Source organism: Eubalaena glacialis, chromosome 4, assembly GCF_028564815.1.
Source record: "Eubalaena glacialis isolate mEubGla1 chromosome 4, mEubGla1.1.hap2.+ XY, whole genome shotgun sequence".
Classification (NCBI taxonomy): domain Eukaryota; kingdom Metazoa; phylum Chordata; class Mammalia; order Artiodactyla; family Balaenidae; genus Eubalaena; species Eubalaena glacialis.
The window spans coordinates 157,223,951-157,251,639 of record NC_083719.1 but is presented as its reverse complement, the minus strand read 5'-3'; the positions used below and the strand labels follow the sequence as shown (position 1 = coordinate 157,251,639).

General features: G+C 37.6%; 1 protein-coding gene across 3 annotated transcripts in view; it reads right to left on the bottom strand.

Moving 5' to 3' along the window:
* SIMC1 (SUMO interacting motifs containing 1) overlaps positions 1-27,689 on the bottom strand; it is a 96,134-nt gene that overhangs the window by 12,329 nt on the left and 56,116 nt on the right. For 2 of the 3 annotated variants that reach the window (XM_061188497.1, XM_061188496.1), the window contains exons 3-7: positions 25,950-26,182; positions 25,115-25,184; positions 20,208-20,362; positions 15,410-15,562; positions 13,414-13,542 (exon numbers count right to left, since the gene is read on the bottom strand). In XM_061188497.1, the coding sequence (XP_061044480.1) occupies positions 13,414-13,542; positions 15,410-15,562; positions 20,208-20,362; positions 25,115-25,184; positions 25,950-26,182 (740 nt within the window). Of the gene's footprint in view, positions 1-9,728; positions 9,853-13,413; positions 13,543-15,409; positions 15,563-20,207; positions 20,363-25,114; positions 25,185-25,949; positions 26,183-27,689 lie in introns of all 3 variants that reach the window. The other variant, XM_061188498.1, reaches the window with a different exon arrangement.

Here is a 27,689-nt window from a genome sequence, read left to right as displayed (position 1 = left end):
GCTCATGATAAAAACTGAGAAAACTAGGAATAGAAGGGAACTTCTTCAACTTATTAATGAACATCTACAAAAAAACCTATAGCTGGCATCATAATTAATGAACTCATATTTTAATTAATCAATAATTAATGAACTGAATGCTTTCCCCTAGATCATGAACAAAGGTGTCTGCTTTCATCACTACTATTCAACATAGTACTGGAAGTTCTAGCCAGTGCAGTAAGGCAATAAAAGGCATACTGATTGGAAAAAAAAGAAGTAAAACTTTCCCTATTTGCAGATGACATGATGGTCTACACAGACAATCCTAAGGAATCTTTGTCACAAAAGCATTTTCCATAAAAGAAAAAGCTGATAAGCTGAACTTCATTAAAATTTAAAACTTGCTTTTTGAAAGACCTTGTTAAAGAGGATGAAAAGACAAACTACAGAATGGGAGAAAATATTTGCAAACTACAGACCTGAAAACAGATTGTATCTAGAATATACACAGACTCTTAAAAGTCAACAGTAGGAGAGCAGAGTCAAGATGGAGATGTGGGAAGACGTGGAGTTAGCATCTCCCTGCAACTAGGGCGCCTGCCGGCCACTAGTGGGAGACTCTGATGCCCAAGGAGATGGGAGGAACCCCAAAGTGAACCCGTAGGATGTAGGGGGACTGACCGGGGAGGAGAAGTGGAGGCCAGACAGGATCGGCACCCCTGGGGACAGGGAGATCAGGAGAGGCAGGCAGGAGGGACTCTCCAGGAAGAGCGGGAGAGGAGGGAGGGCGATTGCCTGGCCCACTTGGGCCAGGGAGCCTGCTGAGCTCCCAGGCCAGTACCCCCCCTCCAAAGCCCCATCCAGGCTGCGTGGGTCCTGGGGGCATAGGAGGGAGGCGGGGAGATCAGGAGAGGCAGTTGGGAGGAGCCATCTGGGAGGAGTGGGGGAGGAGCAGAGGGCGATTGCCCCTCTCACTCGGGCACAGGGAGCCTGCTGAGCTCCCAGGCCTGTCCCCTGCCCTCCAAAGCCCCCTCCAGGCTGCGTAGGTCCTTGAGGGCATAGGAGGGAGGCGGGGAGATCAGGAGAGGCAGGGGGGAGGGGCCCTCCCAGACTGGAGGAGCAGGAGAGGAGAGGAGGGCGTTTGTCCCACCCACTCGAGCCCAGGAGGCCTGCTGGGCTCTCAGGTGAGGTCCCCTGCTCTCTCAGACCAGGAGTGGCGGGCACGCCTGGGCCCCTTCTGTTCCTTGAGCCTAAGCCCTATCCCCCACAGTGCCCAGGGCCTGTTCCAGCCCTGTGGGTCCTGAGCATTGGCCCCACCCACCACCCAAACCTCCCCCTTGCTTAGGCCCTGCCCTCCGCAGCCAAGGCCTCCTCCCCCACCCCCTTTTTTTTTCCCGCCTCTTTTTTACTACTGTGGTACTGTTGTACCTTCTGGTTGTTGATTCATCTATATTTTAATTTTTATATTCTTCCTAACATATCTGTTAGTTTCCTAGTCTAATTTTATTTTTTACTTTGTTACTGTATTTTTTTTTTTGCCACCCCAGGCAGCTTGTTGGATCTTGGTTCATGAGCCCACCAGGGTAAGGCGGAAGCTCCTGTGGTGGGAGTTCGGAGTCCAAACCACTGCACTAACAGAGAACCTCAGACCCCAGGGAATATTCATTGGAGTGAGGTCTCATGGAGTTCCTCATCTCAGCACCAAGACCCAGCTCTACCCAGCAGCCTACAAACCCCAGTGTTGGAAGCCTCAGGCCAAACAACCAGTAAGACAAAACACAGTCCCACTCATAAAAAAAAGAAAAATGAGATGGCAAAATAATATGTCACAGATGAAGGAGCAAGGTAAAAACCTACAAGACCAAAAATATGAAGAGGAAATAGGCAATCTACCTGAAAAAGAATTCAGAGTAATGATAGTAATGATGATTCTGAATCTCGGAAATAGAATGGAGGCACAGACTGAGAAAATACAAGAAATGTTTAACAAAGATCTAGAAGAAATAAAGAACAAACAGAGATGAACAACAGAATAACTGAAATAAAAAATACAGTAGAAAGAATCAGTAACAGAATAACTGAGGCAGAAGAACGAGTAAGTGAGCTGGAAGACAAAATGGTGGAAATAACTGTCGAGGAGCAGAATAAAGAGAAAAGAATGAAAAGAATTGAAGACATTCTCAGAGATCTCTGGGACAGCACTAAAAACACCAACATTCAGATTACAGGGGTCCCAGAAGAAGAAGAGAAAAAGAAAGGGTCTGAGAAAATATTTGAAGAGATTATAGTTGAAAACTTCCCTAACATGGGAAAGGAAAGAGTCACCTAAGTCCAGGAAGCAAAGAGAGTCCCATACAGGATAAACCCTAGGAAAAACACACCAAAACACATATTATTCAAACTAACAAAAATTAAATTCAAAGAAAAATATTAAAAGCAGCAAGGGAAAAACAAAAAATAACATACAAAGGAATCCCCATAAGGTTATCAGCTGATTTTTCAGCGGAAACTCTGCAGGCCAGAAGGGAGTGGCAGGATACACTTAAAGTGATGAAAGAGAAAAACCTACAACCAAGATTACTCTACCCAGCAAGGATCTCATTCAGATTCGATGGAGAAGTCAAAAGCTTTTCAGACAAGCAAAAGCTAAGAGAATTCAGCACCACCAAACCAGCTTTACAACAAACACTAAAGAAACTTCTCTAAGCGGGAAACACAAGAAAAGAAAAAGACCCACAGAAACAAACCCAAAACAATTAAGAAAATAGTAATAGGAACATATATATCGACAATGACCTTGATTATTAAATGGATTAAGTGCCCCAACCAAAAGACACAGACTGGCTGAATGGATACAAAAACAAGACCCATATATATGCTGTCTACAAGAGACCCACTTCACATCTAGGGACATATACAGACTGAAAGTGAAGGGATGGAAAAAGATATTCCATGCATATGGAAATCAAAAGAAAGCTGGAGTAGCAATACTCATATCAGATAAAATAGACTAAAAATAAAGACTGTTACAAGAGATAAGGAGGGACACTACATAATGATCAAAGGATCAATCCAAGAAGAAGATATAACAATTATAAATGTTTATGCACCCAGCATAGGAGCACCTCAATACATAAGGCAAATGCTAACAACCATGAAAGGAGAAATCGACAGTAACACAATAATAGTAGGGGACTTTAACACCCCACTTACACCAATGGACAGATCATCCAAACAGAAAATAAATAAGGAAACACAAACTTTAAATGACACAATAGACCAGATAGATCTAACTGATATTTATAGAACATTCCACCCAAACGTGGCAGAATACACTTTCTTCTCAAGTGCACATGGAACATTCTCCAGGATAGATCACATCTTGGGTCACAAATCAAGCCTCGGAAAATTTAAGAAAATTGAAATCATATCAAGCATCTTTTCTGACCACATGCTATGAGATTGGAAATCAATCACAGGAAAAAAACTGTAAAAAACACAAATACATGGAGGCTAAACAGTGCACTACTAAATAACCAAGAGATCACTGAAGAAATCAAAGAAGAAATAAAAAAATACATAGGAACAAATGACAATGAAAATACGACAACCCAAAACCTATGGAATGCAGCAAAAGCAGTCCTAAGAGGGAAGTTTATAGCAATACAATCTCACTTCAAGAAACAAGAAAAATCTCAAATAAACAATCTAACTCTACACTTAAAACAGCTAGAGAAAGAAGAACAAAGAAAACCCGAAGTCAGTAGAAGGAAAGAAATCATAAAGATGAGAGCAGAAATAAATGAAATAGAAATGAAGAAAACAATAGCAAAGCTCAATAAAACTAAAAGCTGGTTCTTTGAGAAGATAAACAAAATTGATAAACACTTAGACAGGCTCATCAAGAAAAAAAGGGAGAGGACGCAAATCAATAAAATTAGAAATGAAAAAGGAGAAATCACAACTGACATTGTAGAAATACAAAGAATTATAAGAGACTACTACAAACAACTATATGCCAATAAAATGGACAACCACAAAGGAATGGACAAATTCTTGGAAAGGTACAATTTTCCAAGACTGAACCAGGAAGAATTAGAAAATATAAACAGACCTATCACAAGTACTGAAATTGAAACTGTAATTAAAAATCTTCCAGCAAACAAAAGTCCAGGACCAGATGGCTTCACAGGTGAATTCTATCAAACATTTAGAGAAGAGCTAACACTGATCCTTCTCAAACTCTTCCAAAAAAAATCCTGAACAAAATACTAGTAAAGAGAATCCAACAGCACATTAAGGATCATACACCATGATCAAGTGGGATTTATCCCAGGGATGCAAGGATTCTTCAATATACGCAAATCAATCAATATGATACACCACATTAACAAATTAAGGAATAAAAACCATATGATCATCTCAATAGATGCAGAAAAAGCTTCTGACAAAATTCAACACCCATTTGTGATAAAAACTCTCCAGAAAATGGGCATAAAGGGAAGCTACCTCAACATAATAAAGGCCATATATGACAAACCCACAGCAAGCATCATACTCAATGGTGAAAAACTGAAAGCATTTCCACTAAGATCAGGAACAAGACAAGGATATCCACTCTCACCACTCTTATTCAACATAGTTTTGGAAGTCCTAGCCACAGCAATCAGAGAAGAAAAAGAAATAAAAAGAATACAAATTGGAAAAGAAGAAGTAAAACTGTCACTGTATGCCAATGACATGATACTATACATAGAAAATCCTAAAGATGCCACCAGAAAACTATTAGAACTAATCAATGAATTTGGTAAGGTTGCAGGATACAAAATTAATGCACAGAAATCTCTGGCATTCCTATACACCAACAACGAAAAATCAGAAACAGAAACTAAGGAAACACTCCCATTTACCATTGCAACAAAAAGAATAAAATACCTAGGAATAAACCTGCCTAAGGAGGTGAAAGACTTGCACTCAGAAAACTATAAAACACTGATGAAAGAAATCAAAGATGACATAAACAGATGGAGAAATATACCATGTTCTTGGATTGGAAGAATCAATATTGTGAAAATGACTATACTACCTAAAGCAATCTACAGATTCAATGCAATCCCTATCAAACTACCAATGGCATTCTTCACAGAATTAGAACAAAAAATTTTACAATTCTTATGGAAACACAAAAGACCCTGAATAGCCAAGGAATCTTGAGAATGGAGTTGGAGGAATCAGGCTCCCCCACTTCAAACTATACTACAAAGCTACAGCAATCAAGACAGTATGGTACTGGCACAAAAACAGAAATATAGATCAATGGTACAGGATAGAATGCCCAGAGATAAACCCACGCACATATGGGCACCTAAGTATGACAAAGGAGGCAAGAACATACAATGGAGAAAAGACATCCTGTTCAATAAGTGATGCTGGGAAAACTGGACAGCTACGTGTAAAAGAATGAAATTAGAACACTACCTAACACCATACACAAAAATAAACTCCATATGGATTAAACACTTAAACATAAGGCCAGACACTATAAAACTCTTAGAGGAAAACATAGGAAAAACACTCTTTGACATAAACCACAGCAAGATCTTTTTTTACCCGTATCCTAGAGTAATGGAAATAAAAACAAAAATAAACAAATTGGTCTTAAACTTAAGAGCTTTTGCACAGCAAAGGAAACCATAAACAAGACAAAAAGACAACCCTCAGAATGGGAGAAAATAATATTTGCAAATGAAACAACAGACAAAGGATTAATCTCCAAAATATACAAATAGCTCATGGAGCTCAATATCAAAAAAAACAAACAATCCAGTTAAAAAATGGGTGGAAGACCTCAATAGACATTTCATACAGATGGCCAGAGGCACATGAAAAGATGCTCAACATCACTAATTATTAGAGAAATGCAAATCAAAACTACAATGAGGTATCACCGCACGCTGGTCAGAATGGCCATTATCAAAAAATCTAGAAACAATAAATGCTGGAAAGGGTGTGGTGAAAAGGGAATCCTCCTGCACTGTTGGTGAGAATGTAAATTGATACAACCACTATGGAAAACAGTATGGAGGTTCCTTAAAAAACTAAAAATAGAACTACCATATGACCCAGCAATCCCACTACTGGGCATATACCCTGAGAAAACCATAATTCAAAAAGAGACATGTACCACAATGTTCATTTCAGCACTATTTACAATAGCCAGGACATAGAACCAACCTAAATGTCCATCAACAGATGAATGGGTAAGGAAGATGTGGCACACATACACAATGGAATATTACTCAGCCATAAAAAGAAACGAAACTGAGTTATTTGTAGTGAGGTGGATGGACCTAGAGTCTCTCATACAGAGTGAAGTAAGTCAGAAAGAGAAAAACAAATACCATATGCTAACACATATATATGGAATCTAAAAGAAAAAAGGTACTGATGAACCTAGTTGCAGGGCAGGAATAAAGAGATAGACATAGAAAATGGACTTGAGGACATGGGTGGGAGGGCGAAGCTGGGGCGAAGTGAGAGTAGCATTGACATACATACACTACCGAATGTAAAATAGTTGGCTGGTGGGAAGCAGCAGCATAGCACAGGGAGATAGTCTCGGTGCTTTACGATGACCTAGAGGGGAGATGGGAGGGAGGCTCAAGAGGGAGGGGATATGGGGACATGTGTATGCATATGGCTATTCACTTCATTGTGCAACAGAAACTAACACAGTATTGTGAAGTAATTATATTCCAATAACGATCTATTAAAAAATAAAACAAACTCAGTAAAAAAGCAAACAATCTATTTAGAACATAAGAAAAAAATATTTTAGTGAAGATGTTATACAGATGGTATTAAGCACATGAAAACATGTTCAACTTCATTAGCCATCAGAGAAATGAAGATGAAAATCACAATGAGAATCCACCACACACCTATCAGAATGGCTAAAATAAAAAACAGTAACACCACCAAATGCTGGCCAGGATGCAGAGAAACTGGATCACTCATATACTGCTGGGGGGAATGTAAAACCGTACAGCCACTCAAGAAAACAGTTTGGCAGTTTCTTTAAAAAATTAAATAAGTAACTACTATATAATGCAAAAATTGTACTCCTTGGCATTTATTCCATAGAAATGAAGACTTACATTTATTAAAAAATTTGTACATGAATGTTTATAGAAGTTTTATTCATAATAGCCCCAAACTGGAAAGAAGACAGATATCCTTCAGGGGGTAAATGGTTAAAAAAAAAAAAATCAAAGGTACACCCACACTATGGAATACTATTCACCAATAAAAAATAATCAACTATTGATAGATACAACCTGAATGGATCTCCAGAGACTTATGCTAAGTGAAAAAGCCAATCCCCAAAGGTTACATACTGTATGATTCCACTTATACAATATCTTGAAATGACAAAACTATAAAAATGAAAAATAGACTAGTAGTTGCCAAGGGTTAAGAAGGGGTGGCGGTGGGAGGGTATAGTTATAAAAGGGCAAAATGAATAATCCTTATGGTTATGGAAATGTTCTCTATCTTGGCTTCTATCATTCTTTGTTTTTATTTTTTAAAATTAAAAAAAAATTTATTTTATTTATTTTTATTTTTGGCTGCATTGGGTCTTCGTTGCTGCACGCGGGCTTTCTCTATTTGCTGTGAGTGGGGGCTACTCTTTGTTGCGGTGCACGGGCTTCTTATTGCGGTGGCCTCTCTCATTGTGGAGCATGGGCTCTAGGCACGCAGGCCTCAGCAGTTGCGGCACGCGGGCTCAGTAGTTGTGGCTTACGGACTCTAGAGTGCAGGCTCAGTAGTTGAAGCTCACGGGCTTAGTTTCTCTGCGGCATGTAGGATCTTCCTGGACCGGGGTTCGAACCTGTGTCCCCTGCATTGGCAGGTGGATTCTTAACCACTGCACCACCAGGGAAGTCCATTCTTGGTATCCTGGTTGTGATACATGCACTAAAGTTTTGCAATATGTTACCATTGGGCAAAATTGTGTAAAGAGTACATGTGATCTCTCTGTATTATTCCTTACAACTGCATAAGAATCTACAACTATGTCAAAATAAAATTTTAATTTAAAAAAGTTAAAAAGCCTTAGGAAAGATAAAATGGAATAATAGGAAATAATTAATCCAAAAGAAGGCAGAAAAGGAGGTAAAAATGAACAAAGAACAAAAGGGACAAATAGGAAACAAACAGTAAGATGAAAGATGTAAAACCAATAATTAAATTAAATGTAAATGGAATAAATAACTCTAGTTAAAAGGCAGGGACTGTCAGCTGCCTAAAAAAGCAAATCTGACTATATGCTGTTTACAATAAATATACTTTTTTTTAAAAACTTTTTGTTATACTCAGAGAAGAGTTGCAAGAATAGTACAAATAATTCCCAAATACCCTTAGTACTTTTCATTCAGGTTCCCCAAGTGCTAAACATTTACCATATCTTCTTTATCCTTCTTACTAACTCTGTCTTTCTATTTTTTTCCTCTAAACTATTTGATAGTAAGTTGCAGACATGATGCCCATTTATCCCTAAATACTTGCAGTGTATAATTCCTAAAAACAAGGACATTCTCTAAGATAACCACGTACAATGATAAAAAAAAATCAGAAAATTAATCATAATGCAATACTATTATATTAACCATAGACTTTAATCAGATTTTTTCATTGTCTTAATGATGCTATTAATAGCAAAAGAAAATCCCAGATTATGCATTGCTTTCAGTTGCCTGTTTTTTAATGTCCTTTGATCTGGAACAGTTCCTCAATCTTGCTTTGTCTTTCATGACATTGACATTTTGGAAAAGTGCAGGTCAGTTTTTTTCATAGAATGTTTCTCATTTGGGATTTCTCTGATATTTTCCCATGATTTGATTGAGGTTATGCATTTTTTGGCAAGAGGACTGCAAAAATGTTGTGTGTATCATATCAAGGGGCATATGATGTCAATTTGTCCCATTGCTGGTGTTAATTTTGATCACTTGACTATGGTAGTATCTCCACAGTAAAGTTATTATTTTTCACTTCATAATTAATATCTCATGAGAACATACTTTGAGATTATGCAAATATCTTGGTACTCCACAAACTTTCACAATTTTAGTACACACTCATACCTGAATTAACTCTTATTATGATGGTTGCCAAATGGCATTTTTTCCCCTAATTCATCATTTCTTCTTATATTTATTAGCTGGCTTTCTAATGTAAGGAAGAGAGTCCATTTTCTTCCTTCCTATCAGTATTAGAATCATGGATTCTTATTTTATACAACAGTTTATAATGTTTTACTGTTGATATTTATTTGATACTCAAATTATCCCAGATTTAGTCAGTGGAAGCCCTTTAAGCTTCTTTTGACATGTTCTGAACATTCCTTGAACATTTCCTCACTTTCTGGAACAAGATGTTCTAGGCTCATTTTATACTTTTCTTTACCTCAGCTCTGGAATTAGTCATTTCCTTAAAGAACTCTGGTTCCTTTTAGTATAAACTAGTATTTAGAAACAAAGATCTGAGTACTAGGTGTGCTCATTGCTACTAGGGTGTAATTGTTTCTATGCTCTCTCAGTCGGTAAAGGTAGGAAACAGACATATGAATTAACACACACACACACACACACACACACACTATATATATATATAAAACACACTCACACATCTACATTTATTCCTATATCTATCTATATTTATTAGAAACCACAAGTTCATGTTGATACCTCCAATTCCAATCCAGCACCACAGGGTTCCTTCTATCCTTTCCCCTTTTCATATGTGTTACTCTCTTCTCTGACAGTGAGAAACTTGGCTCTCATTATCCACAATACATTTATTTGTTTAATCCTAGAATACACATAAGACAGTTTTTGAATTGTTAACTCATACTTTCTGTGAAAAAGAAATTTACTAACTAGAATTTAATATTTATTTACACTTCATTTTGTCTTTAGCCTGAGGGCGTTTAGTCCAGATACTGTGTTTTATCTTACTTGGACAGACTAGTGGTTTCCAGGGGTTGGAGAAGATGAATAGTTACCCTAAAAACGGTAGTACAAGGGATCTTTGTGGTGATGGAACAGTTCCATATACCTTGATTGTGCTGGTGGTTATATGAAGCTACAAATGTGATAAAATTACATAGAACTACCCTCAAATGAGTGCAATCTAGGTGAAATGGATGAAATCTGAATATGTTCTGTGGATTATACCAACATCAATTTCCTTTTTGTGATACTGTTATAGTTATGCAAGATGTAATCGCTAAGGGAAAGAGGGTGAAGGGTATACAGGACCCCTCTGTACTAGTTTTTGCAACTTCCTGTGAATCTATAATTATTTAAAAATAAGAAGTAAAAAAAAAGTTGCTTGGGCTTGTCCTCCCTCCCATCCCCCACCCCATGGCCCCAATTATTATTCATTTAAAACACAGGTTAATTTGTGTCTGTTTGTATTGCATGTTAGGCTCCCAGCCAACTTCCTTGCTGATTTATTTTTCTTTTTTTGAGTATATAAAACATTAATATGGTTCTAAAAGTCTAAAAGTTATAACTATACAAAGAAGTATACTCAGAGAAGTATTACACTACCAATACTACCATTAAGGTCATTCCAACTCCAGCTCAGCACTTTATCTCCTTTCCAGCCCATTGCCATCTATCTACTCCTGTATGTAAGCAATTTGATTAGTCTGCAGTTTATCATAACTTGGTTTCTTTTTTTGTAAATTATTATAATCATGTATATTTTAAAATTTCTCCTTCTTAGAAAAATATATGTATATTTATTATGCATACTCTTTTGTATTTTGCTTTGTTTACTTAACAATATATTTTGGAAAACAGATCATAAATATTTTGCTCCTATTTTTAAATTTTACTTTTTTACAGCTACATCTTCACTGTGTAGATGTACCACAGATATTCAACCACTGCCCTATGTATGGGCATTTGGGTTGTTTCTAGTATTTTGCAATTACAAACATGCTGTTGTGAATATCCTTGTGCATATGTATTTTCTTACTGTTAAAAGTGTACCTTCAGGGTAAATTCCTAGACATGAGATTGCTGGGTCAAGAGGTACATGTACCTTTAATTTTGTTAGATATTGTAAAATTCCCCTCCATAAGGCTTGTACCATTCTGCAGTCCCACCAGCAATGTATGAGTACCTACCTGCTTTCTCAAAGCCTCACTAATAGAGTGTTTTATAGCACTTTAAAATTTTTACTATTTAGATAAGTTAGAAATGGTACCTCAGTGTAGTTTTAATTTAAATTTCTTTAAATATGAATGAAGTTGAACATTATAAGAAAATAAAATCACAGATCACCATCTCTAGTAAACATAGATGCAAAAGCCCTTAACAAAATATTAGCAAATTCAGTCTGTCAATAAAAAAAGGATAACATATCACAGTCAAGTAGGGTTTTTTATTCTACGAATACAAGGTTGTTTTAATATTAGGAAATTAATCAATGTAATTCATCACATCAATGGAAGAAAGGAGAAAAATTTTGACTATCTCACTAGAGGAAAAAAATTTCACAAATTTTAATACTTATTCTTCACAAAAACACTCAATATATTAGAAATAGAAGGAAGCCTCCTCAATCTGACAAGGGGCACCTATGAAACACCTACAGCTAATACTACTACTAAATGGTCAAAGACTGAATGTTTGCCCCCTAAGGTCAGGCATAAGGCAAGGATGTCTGTTCCTATCACTTCTCCAACATTCTATTGGAGGTATTAGCCCATGCAATAGGGTAAGATAAACAAGCAAAAGGCATACAGATTGGAAAGGAAGAGGTTAAACTGTTTTTATTTGCAGACAAAATATTGTGTATGTAGAAAATTCTAAGGAAACTACAGAAATATTCCTACTAGAATAAATGAATTCAGCAAGGTTGCAGGATTTCTATATGCTATCAATGAGGCGCTGGAAAATGATAGGTCACATGGGTTATGCCTTTGTCAAAACTCATGGAAGGATATTTATGTAAATTAGTTTGTATCATTTAATTGCATGTAAATTACACCTAAACTTTTAAAAGTTAAAACAACCAAGATAAAAGTATATAAAGTATCTTCTAGTATAATTTGGGGTGGTTGCCAATATGCCCTTTCTGAGAAAGTTTTAAAGTAGGGCCAGGTTTTATTTAAAATTTTTTTGTCTATGTTAAGCCCAAATTTGTTTACAGTTACCCATTCCTTAGATTTCCCATCTCTCACCAGAATCTGGGCATAAATGAATGAATGGTATGGGAGTTGGACCCAAATGAAATATCCCTAACAAAGTGATAGAGCAAGCATGGCATTTATGAAAGCTTCCTTTTGGCTGACCACTGTAATGTATTGCCTTCTTTGAACTGATCTTGGATTTAAGAAGTCCTGGGTTTAAATCTGGATTCTGAATGTGATTAACTGTGTAAACTTGGGTTAGTTATTTAACTACTTAGAGTATTTTTCTCATTTGTTAAACAGGAATAACATTATAAAGTTTTATGAAAACATGAGATAATTAACATGACAATGACTGGCACATTGTAGGGACCCAATAAATGTTTGTCTTAATCTTAGCAGGATATTTTAATTAAATCTTTATTACAATTTTATTTGGTACGACATGTTCTTCCAATAGAGGAACCAGAACGGTACAAGAATAGTCTTGGCTGCCAACTGGGAGCTTAGGGGATGGGGATGGGAAGCAGACATGGACCTGATGGAGATAATTTCCCCCAAGGGCCACCACCGTACAATGATTTTCTCATAGTTATTTTCTGTACCAGCAACTGTTCATGAATTCATATTCATTCCAGTTTATTTTTCTTCCTTCGGATTTCTAAAATTACTGGTTCAAAGGAGGAATCACTGGCCCTAGCCAAGAGTTCTATTTCCTTATCTCTTCCTAATGAAATGCTTTACTAATTAATGCTTAGAGAAACTGAATTCCTTATTCTTAGTATCTGGGCTCATTCTACAGGTGCAACCCTATTCATTCTTGGGTCACCGCTTTTTCCCCTAATATTGGATATGCCTATTTCATTCATCCATCAAGACTTTAGTGAACAGTTATACCAGGCTCTATGGCTGACAGTCAGAGAAGATGGTCGTGCCTCACAGCTGAACCTTGAGAGATGAGTAAAGTTATTAGACAGATGGATAAAGTGGGAAAATTTAGGCTCCATTTAAGGTACCCTGCCTCTTCCCAAGAAATTATGCCTTAGTTGCAAATAATAACAACTGGTTGAGAAACTCTTTCTTTCAAAAGGTTAAAGAGACAGGAACTATCCCTCTACCTCTTTTTTCCTAATTTAACTACCATTTGGAATTTTCTTTTGAAATTATGTTCCCAGACCAAAACAAAAAACAAAAAACAAATGAACAAAAAAAAAACTAAGACTCACCTCTGACTCCTCTCAGGAATGTCCAGCACAAACCCAAACATCATTTCAGCAATTTTATTGGAGCTGCATGTGGGGGTCCTATCCACCTCTACGGCTATGGACAGCATCCTCTGCAGCTGGCATACAATCCTGAGTCCAGAACACAGAACACAAATGAGCGGGAGGGTCTGGCAAAGAGCTACCCTACTGGCTGGGATGAGGTCCCCACCAGTGTACTAAAGGATCTCGTAAAGCACACACTAGGGTCAGGGAGAACTACTCAAGCATCAGCATGCTTATATTAGCAATTTCACCTACCTGAATCCCTTTTGCCAGATCATACTATCTGAACCTCTCAGAACCTGGGGTTGAACTGTAAAAGCAAGCTGCTTTTAAATTCAAAAAGAGAAACATGCATTCTTAAGGATCTAGAGAACTTTAAGGATCACCTAACCTACAACTTCTCTATTTTACAGATGAAGAAACAGGTCCAGAATGACTAACAATTATTTGAATTTCTTTGATAGGAGAAAATAGGACATATTTACCATATAGTCTTCTCCTGTTACTGGTTCCTTTACAATAATCTTTTACTAAGTTCAGTCTCAGAATTTCAACTAGTGAAACGTGACCCTCTCTCTCATCAGACATAACTGTGGGAGACAGCCAGGCTGATGTGGCAGAAGGAATCTGGACAACCCCTCAGAAGGTGAGCCTGGCCTTGAAGCTAGCCTTTTCTAACATGCACTATTATTTGTGAGGGAAGGAAAGGCTCTGTTTTCAGAAAATCTGCAGCCAGTGACACAATAGGTGGAACAGGGACTCTGGCATCAGATTCTGGCTCAGCAATGACAAGCTGATCAATTTTGGAAAAATTACTAAACTGCTTTCAGTCTAAGTTCTCTCATCTCAAAAAAGGAGAAATAATACCACCTATTTCATAAAGTTGTGCTGTTTAAGATATCTGGCAGATAGGCACTCATTAATGGTAAACAGCAGTGCCTACTGTTGTTGTTAAGATCATGATCACTTTTAGGGGGACCCTATTTTATTCTACTAATATCTACTTACAATAAATTTATTACTATTATTATTATTATATTAGCTTTCATTTAAGGAACAGTGTCTGCTTCTCTCTTGGGTCTATGTACTGAGTTCTGGGATAACCCTACTTCCCTACTTTAGGACCTTCCCCAATCTGCTCAAGCAAATACTTCATTGTTTCAAAACATTCTCCCTTTAGATACAAGATTGTCTCCTAAATTAGTTAAAACCCATAGTACTTATATGAAAATCAGGTCAGTGCAACTAGATTATTATATAGCGTTGTGAATTTAGGCACAAATGCTGTATTTGAAATATCAAGTGTGACTGTCATTTTTAACATAATTGACATGGAATAGCAGGTTACTTGTGCAAGGGCAGCTCCAGCCCCCAAATCCTGGCATTTCTCAAAAAATGCCAAGACCACTTTCAATCCCATAAAAAAAATGCCAGGAATCTCTTTCCAGTGTGGTCTGAGGTAATAGGACCTGCCCTGGTCTGAGCCATTGCTGTTATAACCTGTTGGAACCTGCAGGTTGAACTGCTCTTCTTCTTCCAGGACTGGAGGAGAGACCCAGGTCCTTGAGGACAAGAGGCTGCTGGAACACCCACTACGCATGACTCCTCTTCTGTCAGTGGACAGATGAAGTGGTGAGTAGCTGTAACCCTGTATTGTCTCTTGGAATCTAGGAAAGGGAGGGCACTGTCCTCTGGCTTTTGTTCCACTTCGGCTTTGTGAATTTATATTCAGTTAGTGAAGTCCTATTCATCTAGGGGGAAAGCATCTGCTTTTGTTTTACCTTTGGAATTAGGAATTTAGCCTTTAGTCAAACTAAGATAGTTTTTAGTAAAAATCAGCCTATGTTATAAGAGCTTGTTAATTTTGGGGAAACTCCTCTTAGGGGGTGGTGCTGTTCTCTAAAACAGTAAATCCCAATAGCCCCAGGAAAGATAACTTCTGCCTGCTCCTTACAGCTGATTGCTGTTCTTTGTCAGGTTAGGTTGGGGAGAAGGGTGGCTACTGCTGGCCTTCAAGATTCCTGTTCCTGGAGAGGTTTGATTCTCCTTTGGGGACTGAGTTAATCTGTCTTCAGTTACTGCTTTGACCAACCACTTGATGACATCCCTGCAATGGAAAAAAGATAAGAAAGAAAAAGTTTAAACTTCTGTCTTACTATATGGTGCTCAGAACTGCAACTTTAACATGGGCTCCTAGACCTCTAGATTTCCCTATAGGCAACAGAGAGGGCCCTTAGGCTACTTTCAATATTTAAAAAGTCTAATGGAAACCCTGCATTTAATTGAAGTAAGGTTACAAAAGATAAGTAAAACATCAACATTTTTCTTTAAGTTAGAATTATTGAAAGGTATCTCCAAGGTCAAAGAGCACTATCTGTGGCTTCCTGACCAGGAACATTCCTTGACAAAGTGGAAAGTTGGACTGGATGACTTTGTTGGCTTTCTGTTAGTAGATGTCAGTTATTAATGCTAATAACCAAGGTTTAGAGTATGTGCAGTGGAGTCAAACCTTACACAGGGTGTAGGCTCACGAAGTTAGTAAGGTAAAAACATCTCATATAGTCAAAATTACTTTTGATGATCACTTAGGTAACCCAGGTAAAAATGATGGATTGAATATACACATCTAGTTTTGTTCCCTCCTAAAATGCCACTAATACTACAGTAAATCATTTTTTAAAAAATCCACAAAGAAGGGAAGAAAAGGAGGGCAGATAATAACAGTAAAAATCTGGAAGCTGGAAGGAAAATGAAGTATATTCACAAAACAATATTCTATAGTAGTGGAAATGAATACGCTACAGTGGATAGGTATGGACAAATCTTAGTACTTTATAATAGTAAGTGAAATATAAAAGTACCAATTGATTACATACAGCATGATACTCTTTTATATACAGCTAAAAGGAACTAAAATAAAAATATATACTTTACAGGAACACATATAGATGCAATAAAACTGTATAACAAGGAAAGGAACATGATGAACATTCAGGATGCCAATTACTTTGGGTGCAAGAAGGTGCAAAAAGTGGGTGATGGGGGATGGATGTAGGTAATTGTCAAGGTCCTAGCCTTTGATTTAAGAGGTGGGGTAAGAGATGCTGATTATAAAATTCAAAGTAACCAATTAACTAAGTAAATAAGGCAAATGTCATGTTTAGATGATGTTTAATCTAAGTCTATGACTTTGGCAAAGGGATAAATTTTAACTGACTTGGCAGAATTGAGAAAGCTGAATCCTAAGCCAGCAGTAGAGAAGAGCAATCCTATTTAATCCTATTTACCAAAAAATGGAAAAAAAAAATCTTCAATAAGTGCTGCAAATGGCAGTATGAGGCTTCCATGAAGTTAGGGTAAAAGCAGGTAAATTAAAATAAATATGATGGCTTGTAATCTGTTTAAGAAACTTTTAGATCTTCTCCCCCAATGCTGAAGACTACAGGTTAACTTTGTGGAGAGGTAAAACAGAGGGTCTCTGGACTGGGATACCAGGCACAGCTGGGAGGCAAAGGCATCAAAGCAAAAACAGGGGCTCTAAGTAAACCTATGCATGCTCAGTGCAGAGATCCTTGTCACCTTCCCAGAACTGTCTTCCAAAAACCTGGCATCCTGGTCTTTATCCTTCATGTAGGAAATCTGAAGTCTTTTCTGGAAAACTCATCCAGCCCAAGAGGAAAGACCTAAAGACATTGACAAGGTATTTCCTAAGAAACGGGCAGCCAGTTCCACCGACAGGGAAACTCAGAAATGACAAGTCCTCACCAGTACTCAGAGCTTCCAAGAGCTTTTGAGTCACCCTTAAACGTGGATAGATTACAAAAGTTTACCAGACATCTATGGACATATTCTAACATGAGACATAAACACCAAAAAGCCAAACCAACCCTCCTTTCTCCTCAAAAAAGCAACTTGGAGAAAACAGACATTATACAGGGAATTAACAAAAACAAAAGTTATCATTAGTATAATCAAAGATATGAAAAGATATGGATCCATGAAAGAAAAAGACAAGAACAGAATACTATTTATTATTTTCAAAAAGGAACATTTAAAGAAAAAGAGCTCTTGGAAATTAAAAACATGATAACAGGAATGAAAATTCTATTTTCCAAGAATGAAGGATATGAAATGGCCCAATGAATGCCCAGCATACTGGATGAATATAGATCTAAAACAAGTATATTGGGCAAAAAGAGGATTCTGTAAACAGCTAGAGAAAAAAATTAAGGCACACACAAAGAATCAGTAATCAAAGTAGCTTATGGCTTCTTCACAGCAATTCTGGAAGCTAGAAGACAATGGAAGATTTCCTTTAATGTTCTGTAGAAAAGATATTTCTAACCTAAATATCTATACTCACTTATCAATCAACGTGTGGGAAGATAAAGATATTTTCAGACATACAAGATCTCAAACATTTTACTTCCCACATACCTTTCTAAGAAGCTACTGGAGACTGATCTATCAAAAACATGGGAGTAAACCAAGAAAGAGAAGATATGAAACAGAGATCCAACACTGGAAACAGGTGAAGGGAATTTTCACATTTATGATAAAGACTGGAAAAGAGGACAACCAATCCAGATTGAAGGAGGTCAAAACGTTCCACCACAGACCTTCAAGAAGAAGAACTTCATAAGACTAACCCAGCGTGAATAAACATCTTGATGGGATATTTAAATCAAACGGCAGAGAATCTGGGGTTGACTTCTGACATGCACAAACAATACGAGGAAACTAAAAATGAGGCAGTTATTAACTCTAAGGAAAACAAAAAAGGTATGAGTGAAAGAAAAAGTAATCACAGTTTAGTACTTGGCTCAACTCTGACTAGCACACATAGTTATAGTGATGGAAACATTGGATACTGATCTAAACAAAATTATGATATAACTCTATTAATGGCATGGGGGCTGGGAAGTGTGTGTGTGTGTGTGTGTGTGAGAGAGAGAGAGAGAGGAGGTAGAGAGGAAAAAGAGCTAACTCATCTTTCATGTGGAGAGTTAATAGATAATAGCTAACAATGAAAAATCAACAATTAGCAACACAAGCAGTTTATTTAGCCATAAAGAGGTAAAAATCCAAAGAATCACTTAAATAAAAGAGTTGAAAGTAGTTACCCCTTGGGAAAGGAAAATGTGAGTGAGGGGATCTGGGGACTAGTGTATTTCTTAAATCGTGTAGAACTAGATTACTCTTTGTATGCACAGTTAAAAAAAGAAAAGAAAATCCCTTAAGGGGTCATATGGAGACTGACTTACCATCACTTTCTTTTTAAAAACTTATCTTTGAGGTATAACTTATATAAAATAAATTGCACACTGGTTTTTGTTTGATGAATTTTTTTTATTTTAAGAAGGAAATGGAAAATTTTATTTGAGCTAAGCTGAGGATTATAATCCAGGAACAGCCTCTCAGAAAGCTCTGACAACTGTCCCACCCGTTACAGGTCAAAGCACAGTTGTATACTGTTTGATGAGTTTTGATAAATACATGCACACATCCATGTAACCACAGCCTCAATCTAATAGCCATCTCTTATTGAATCAAATACAGCTGGTTGCCCCTCCAGCTGGAACTGATTTTTTTCATTGATAAAGCACAAAATAGAGTATGTGGCTTGCATTTAGAGGTTACCAATGCCTATCTTTAAACCCAAGAGTATAGTGTTGGGTATAGTGAGAGGCTCACACAATGAATGTGAGTGACTTGTCACTGGATTGAGTTGGGTTCATGTCTCCCATTTCCCAATCCAATGCCTAAGCTCACAAAGGAGAATGGTCAGGAGAGTTGCTCTCACTATTTAAATTGTTACTTTTCAATTTTAAAGCCAACTATGCTATCCTGTGCTCTCTGTAGTTTCTCTACTTACTGATTTTCTACCCCCTATAATCATTAACATTTAAACTTTACATAAAATGCCACATCTAGGGAAATGGATATAAGCATGCAAACTAAGGGAGAAAAAGCTGACTGTTACTTAGAACATAATGAAACGTCCCCCTTTTTTAATTAAAGGAGCCATAATAGTCAATATCCCACACTGGCCTGTGAAAACTATTCTTAACAAATATGCAAGAACATATGAGAATGTAAATGTGAGTGAAAAAAATCTAATGATGCTCTGAAAAAAGGAATGCTGGTGAGAACTGTTTCCAAAAGAAGCAAAGCTTGTAGTTCCAGGATGAAAATTCTAGCCTGAGATCCCTACCCTACAAACCACATTTCCCCCTGTTGGTATAAGGATATGGTAGTTCCCCACTCTGAAGCTTCCAGAAGCTTTGGCCCTGATCCTACAAAAAAAGAGCACGTGCTTGCTACCTTACTGTACCTTATTGTCAGCCACGTGACCTATTATCATAATAGACTTTTCAGAAAGTAGTAGGGACAAATGAGATTTATCTTGAGTTACTCAGGGGGATGGAAATAAATTTAGGTTTATAAAAGCTGTGAAAAGTTTTACACAAGTCAAGTTTTCCCCCTAGATCTCACAAGGCTGTCTGAACAATACTGAAATAGACTAAAGGAAGTCTGATGGTCTTCGGAAAAAAACCACACAAGTTATGGCATCTGACACACAGTTGGTACAGAGAGGTTTTCTTCTAGGACTGTTTATAGTTGTAATAACTACCCCTGTTATACTATCTAGCTACTAGAAAATCTCATCCACCTGATGTTCTCCGGACTTGAGTAGCTGCCCACTTACAGCCCCTCCCTCTTGTCATCCCAGGGCTCAGATGGCTGGTTACCTGACATTGTGGGGTTGCTTGTCACAGGATAGCACAGTGCTTGCAATAGATTGCTGCAGGTGCTGTCGCTGCTTCCTCAGGATCTGTTGGAAATCATCTTCCAGGGTCTGTACTACATAACGTAGAAAAAGGGCTCGCCCGGGCAGATTTTGTCCCTGGGGGAGAAAAAATGAGGAGTAAGTATTTCCTCTCAATCTCCTGGATGACACTGAGCACTGGGCTCTCATAAATACTAAGTTAAGGGAAGGCCATGAGTCAACGAGTGTGTATCTAAAAGAGAGGTTTCTGGGAAAGAGCAAGCAGTCTAGGTCATTATAAAAGAGGGCAAATAGGGCAATCCTAGAGCTAGGTTCTTTCACTGAACCTAACTATCAGTCTCAGGATAAACCCTAAACTGTGGATATCCGAACAGAGAGACAGAAAAATGACTCTGCCAAGCTACTAGATCAAGCAACCATGATGTCTATCTCACTGCTATACTTCCAGTAAGATGAGCTGATGTATATCCTTATTGTGAAAGCAAGTCTGAGCTGGGTTTTCTGTTACAGGTGAAATGATCCTAACTGTTGAAGTCTAACTGATGCAGGTAAAGAGCATGGGCTTTGGTGGTGCACAGACCTTATTTATTTGTTTGTTTGAAACTCAGCTCCATCCCTTATTTAACTCACCCCTCTGAGTCTCAGTGTCCTTGTGATTTATGTGGTGATAACTCTAACCTTACCAAAGCCAGCATAAGTGCCTGTCACACAGCAGGCAGGCATGCACAATTCGTTGGTTTCCCTTTACTGACAAGGAAAGACTTACTTCTGGCCTTGTGCTATTTGTTTTGTAAATGCCTTATAGTTTTTTTGTCCCTCATTTCCTGCATTATTGTCTTTAGTTGATTTTTTCATAGTGAAATGTTTACATTCCTTTCTCATTTCCTTTTGTGTACATTCTATAGCTATTGTCTTTGTGGTTACCATGGGGATTACATTTAACATTCTAAAATTATAATACTTTGAATTTATACCAGCTTAACTTCAATAACACACAAAAACTCTGCTCCTTTACAGCTCTGTTCCCACCCCTTTTAGTTGTTGAAGTCACAAAACTATATCTTCATATATTGTGTGCCCCCAAATAAACTAATAATTCTTTTAAATGCATTAATCTTTTAAATTATGTAGAAAACAAAACGTGGAGTTACAAAGTTACAATAATACTAGCTTTTAGATTAATACTTTAAAAATGTATTGGTTACTTAATACATTATAGAAAATCAATGTGGAGTTACAAACCATTGTTACAATAATAGCTTTTATAACTGCCCATGTATTTATCTTTATTGACATCTTTACTTCTTCATATGGCTTCAAGTTACTGTTTAGTGTTTCATTTTACCCTGCAGGACTCCCTTTAGCATTTCTTGATGAGCAGGGTTAGTAGTAAATGAACTCCCTCAGCTTTTGTTTATCTGGGAATGTCTTTATTTCTCCCTCATTTTTTTTTTAACAACTTTATTGGAGTATAATTGCTTTACAATGGTGTGTTAGTTTCTGCTGTATAACAAAGTGAATCAGCTATACATGTACTTACATCCTCATATCCCCTCCCTCTTGCATCTCCCTCCCACCCTCCCTATCCCACCCCTCTAGGTGGTCACAAAGCACCTAGCTGATCTCCCTGTGCTATGCGGCTGCTTCCCACTAGCTATCTATTTTACATTTGGTAGTGTATATATGTCCATGCCACTCTGTCACTTCGTCCCAGCTTACCCTTCTCCCTCCCCATGTCCTCAAGTCCATTCTCCACGTCTGCGTCTTTATTCCTGTCCTGCCCCTAGGTTCTTCAGAAACATTTTTTTTTTTTTTTTTTAGATTCCATATATATGTGTTAGCATACAGTATTTGTTTTTCTCTTTCTGACTTACTTCACTCTATATGACAGTCTCTAGGTCCATCCACCTCACTACAAATAACTCAATTTCATTTCTTTCTATGGGTGAGTAATATTCCATTGTATATATGTGCCACATCTTCTTTAACCATTCATCTATTGATGGACACTTAGGTTGCTTCCATGTCCTGGCTATTGTAAATAGAGCTGCAATGAACATTGTGGTACATGACTCTTTTTGAATTATGGTTTTCTCAGGGTATACGCCCAGTAGTTTCTCCCTCATTTCTGAAGGACAGTTTTGCTGGATACAGGAATCTTGGTTGACTTTTATTCTTTAGCACTTTGAATATATCACCCCACTAACTTCTGGCCTCCAGTTTCTAATGAGAAATCTCTGATAATCTTATTGAGGATCTTGTATTGATGTGTCACTTCTCTCCTGCTGCTCACCCTCATTTTTGAAGGAAAGTTTTGCCAGATATAGTATTCTTGGTTGACAGTTCTTTTCTTTTAGAACTTTGAATACATCATCCCATTGCCTTCTGACCTGCAAGGTTTCTCTGAGAATCTGCCGAGAGTCTTATACAAACTCACTTGTATGTGATAATTCACTTTTTTCTTGCTGCCTTCAAGAAAATGTCTTTCAAAGAAAAAGTCTTTAACTTTTGACAGTTTGATTATAATGTGCCTTGGTGTGGGGTCTCTTTGGTTTATTCTCACTGGAGCTTTCTTGAATTTGTATGTCCATTTCTTTCCTCAGACTTGGAAAGTTTTTGGTTATTATTTCTTCAAATAAGCTCTTTGTCCCTTTCTCTCTTCCTTTTCTGGGACTTCCCTAATGTGTATATGGTCCATTTAATGGTGTCCCATAGTCCCTTAGGTGCTCATCAATTTTCTTCATTCTGTTTTCTTTTTGCTCCTCTTTCTCAGTGATTTCAAATGACCTTTCTTCATGTTCATTGATTTTTTTTCTCCTGCCTGACCAAGACTGTTGTTGAACTCCTCTAGTGAAGTTTTCAATTCAGTTATTGTATTTTTCAGCTCCAGAATATGTTTGATTATTTTCTACAGTTTTTTAAAATTTAATATTCCCATTTTGTTCATGCATTATTTTCTTGCTTCATTTTGTTGTCTATCTCTCTTTTAGCTCCTTGAACATCTTTAAGATAGCTTAAAAAATTTTTTTGTCAGTAAGTTGAGAGATTTGTGTTTCTTTAGGGTCAGTTTCTGGAGCTTTATTTCATTCTTTTGATTGGGCTGCATTTCCCTGTCTCTTTGTATGCCTTGTAATCTTCTTTTGAGATTTAAACATTTGAAAAAAAACACCTTTCCCAGTCTTTATCCATTGAGTCCATGCATGGCAAGACCTTCACCAATCAGCTTGGTTAAAGGTTCTGAGACCTCTCAGACCTTTACTGGAGATGTGTTTTCTCTGAGCTTGTGTGTGTGCTTTTATCTGCCTTAATTTCCCAAGTGGCTTGCCACTACTTCTTCTTGAAAGCCCACACTCTCTTGCTCCCCCAGTACCTGTTTGTGGAACTGCATACTCTCTGCAGCTCTAAAACGCTGCAGTGCTCACATTTCTTTTCAGCCATAAAACTAAGCCACTGTTCTCAACAGTGCTCTGAGTCAGGTAAGACAGAAACTATCTTCCTAACAAGCCAGAACACTGGACTCAACGTCCACTCTTCTGTTTCCATCCCAAGGGAGGAGCCAGGGTATGGGAGATTTCCTCCTAGTTGCACTGTGCTATGCTGGGTAGAGGGAGGGGCATGGACAAACAAAATACCACAAACTTTCCTACTCCTTTCAATGGAGTCCCTTCTTGGTTATGCATTGGCCTGAGTACAACTTCTCAACTGGTCTCTAGAGTTTTCACAAAGGTATTCTGGTCCATATATTGTTGTTAACTTGGTGTCTCCATTGGGGAACAAGGGCCTGGAGCTTCCTTGCCTACCATCTTGGTGGTGTTTCCCAGATCATGCTTTCTTAAAGCCCTGTGTTTTTTTGCTCCAATCTGGAGTGATTGCTCTCTAGGTCTACTATTTGCAGTAATCTCAGGACTTCTCTTTCTTACTCTTCTGGATTAGATCTAGTGTTCCCTGGATCCTGTGTCTCCCCCTTTTTTGATTATTCCCCTATTCTTTGTATGCATATCTTCAAGTAACCTATGAAATGGGGTGTGTGGATAGTTTTTCAAGTTTGTACATGTCTGGAAATGTCTTTATTCTACCCTCACAGTTGACTAATACTTTGGCTGAGTATAGAGTTCTAAGTTGACAATAATTTGTTCCATCCAAGTGCTTTTGGGTTAGCAGACAGAAAGCTGGCAATTAAGTTTAGGGATCCCTAAAGGTCAGAATGCAGACTTTTTTCTGGAGCACCAACTTTACACTAGCTGCCTTCATTTACGACAGATGGTTCATTCGATTTCTTTTAAACAATGAATCCTCTGATTTTTTGCCTGAAAGGTAGGTAACCTGGCAACTGAGCTTTCTGTACTCAAAAATAGAGAGATTGTCAGTTCCATCTACAAGCTTTCAACAGACTTACAGCTCATATCCTACTCCAACCTTCTTATATATTGTGTTTCTGAGTCCAAAAATTCTCTGCTCTAAAGGGCAGATTTCCTCCCTCTTTGGCTACAGCCCTTCCTCATGTATTCTAGCCTGTAGCTTTCTCAGCCTAGCTTCATCAGTTATCACTCTTACATTTCCTTTAGCTCTTCCAATCTTCATTCAAATCTATTGTCTTTCCCCTTATTTTCAGTGCCATAGGTTTATACTTTTCTCTATTTATTTACTGTTATTTTAAATGGAATCTGAAAAAGGAGAGGGATAAGTGAATGTATTCAATCTTGAATTGGAAGACAGCACATACCATTTCAATAGGAATGTTTTGGTCGGGATTGGGGGGAGTAAAAGAAAGGAATAATGGCAAAGACTTTACTACCAGACTTACAGTCACTTTTATTTCTAGTTAAAACTTCCTCTGCAAAAGATTTATGCTTGCAATTGCTATGTTACCTCTTCCTCCATGACATAAGTGAGCAGCTTCCAGTCCCACTCCACCATCTTGGCATTAGCTGGATGTAGCCTGAAAGTAAAGTGACATCAATTAGAATTCTGGAGAGTTTAGTGGAAGAAGGGATGGGATCTCGAAGATGATAGAAGCAAGAAGCCTCCTCTTATCCTCAGTGCTCTTGCCCACCCTTTGATACAATACCATGTCATCTGAGGGTAGTGGAACTTCATTTTTTTTGGCTACCCAATATCCACTTGTCTTTTGGGAAGCATTAGTACCCCAATTTTGCCTTGAAGAAATCAAGTCTTTATTATTCTTAGCCCACTGGCTTTATCCAATAGGACCCTGGGATGAAGTCTGCGAAGCACATTAATCTTGATATTCTATTCCTCAGTTCACAATGATTGGCTCAAAGACGGACTCATGTCTTATGTTATACCAATTAAAACCTATAAGACTCAATTTCAGAACTCTGTGTGATTGTAAAGGAAGTGGACCCTCTCTTGTACTAAGAGTGTTGTAAAAGCTAGAGGTTGAGAAGGCTACCATGTGAAGCCTAAAAACAGCAAAGCAGAGCTGAAAAATGGATCCTGGTAACCATTTTTGAATGAATTAAGTCACATCTTATTCCTAGGTTTCTAGTAACATGAGTCATTAAATTCTCTTTTACCAGCTGTTAAAGCCAGTTTGGATTGAGTTTCCTGTCACTTGCAATCCAAATAATACTAATATACTAAGTCACCCTCTCTATGGTTAGATGAATAAATCTTAGGCAAGAGAAAGTTGTGCCCTGAGTCCGGGTTCCCCAGAAGATTTGCCAAAAGCTAAGGTTCATACTGTTGAATTTTCATGAGAAGCATGTAGGCCTCCTTTAGAACATCCACAGTCTCAGAGCCACTGAGCAGGATTTTCTGGATGATGTGAGCCACAATTTCTCTGGGTGGGTAATGCTGGGGTGACACAAAGTCCATCAAAAACTGCACAGTCCCCAGGGGAAAGTTTTCTTCAATGGTGTTTGTTACCATCCTTAGTCTTCGATGAGGGATAGGTTCTAATTTTTGACCTTTGTTCTGCAGAGATAAAAAGAAATAAGTTAGGATGGGTTTCTATAGACATAAAAGCAAGAGGTTCTGGAACAAGTTGAAGACAGGGAAGTTTTCCATGCATTTGAAATATTCATAATTTTAAAAATTGAGACTGGAAAGCCTTATCTAAAAAACTTCTAATGACATGGGAAAATGCTTATATTAAGTTAACAAATAAGAATACAAAGTTCTGGGCTTCCCTGGTGGTGCAGTGGTTGAGAATCTGCCTGCCAATGTAGGGGACACAGGTTTGAGCCCTGGTCTTGGAAGATCCCACACGCCACGGAGCAACTGGGCCCGTGAGCCACAACTACTGAGCCTGCGCGTCTGGAGCCCGTGCTCCGCAACAAGAGAGGCCGCGATAATTACAGGCCCTTGCACTGCGATGAAGAGTGGCCTCCACTCGCTGCAACTAGAGAAAGCCCTCGCACAGAAACGAAGACCCAACACAGCGAAAAAATAAATAAATAAATAAATAATTAAAAAAAAAAAAGAATACAAGGTTCTACATGTAACATGATTTCATCTGTGTTAAAATATAGCATTAGAAAGGAAAGTACAAAAGATTTAAGAGCTAGCCTAAGTTGAGTTTGGAATAAGGGTGATAAGATATTTAGGGGTAGCTATGATACTATATCAGATACTGAAACAAAGAGATGAATAAAGATGCTTTAAATATGTTTTATTGTTAGAAGAAGAACTCCATTTTGTTGATTGTTTTTTGAGTCAACAGTAAATATTAAGTTGCTTCACCCCCCACCCCAACCCCCAAACAGTATGTATATAAAGAATGAGAGAGAATGTATGAAAAGTGGTTTTCTATTATCTGGGTGGTGAAATGATGGATGATTTTTCCTCTATATGTTCTTTTGTATTTTTCAATTTTTCTGTATTAGACACATCATCAGAAGAAAAACAAACATTAAAAAGTCTGATATAATAACAACAATAATTATAATAATAAGTTTTAACATTTAACTTATCCTCACTTAATTCTCTCAACAACTCTAAGAAATACATGTTATTATTATTCCTATTTTATAGATAAGGAAACTGAGATTTAGAGTGAGAATTTTTCATGCAATAGATGGCAGAAGCTGGTTTCATACAGCGGTATAACTCCATAGCTACCATCTAAACTCAAACTCTCTATAAACAACAAAACCAACAATAATAAATATATTATTGTTAAAACCCCCAATTATTAAAAAATTTAAAGTGTCTACACATAAAAAGGCAACTAGGAAGGAAATACACCGAATTATTAACATTAATAAATGCTGACTGATGGCATCATGGGTAATTATTTCTTAAACAAGCATTATTTTTAAAATCTGAGAATAAGTATTAATTTTAAAACACAAGCCAAACAAAGTTTGATAGTTTATGTATAACAGAAAAACAGTGATGGCTGGAATTGCCGTCTGGGGAGAAGGCAGTTAGCTTTCTGGAAGAGAGAAGTCCAGTTAGCTTTCTTATGTCTCAGGACACC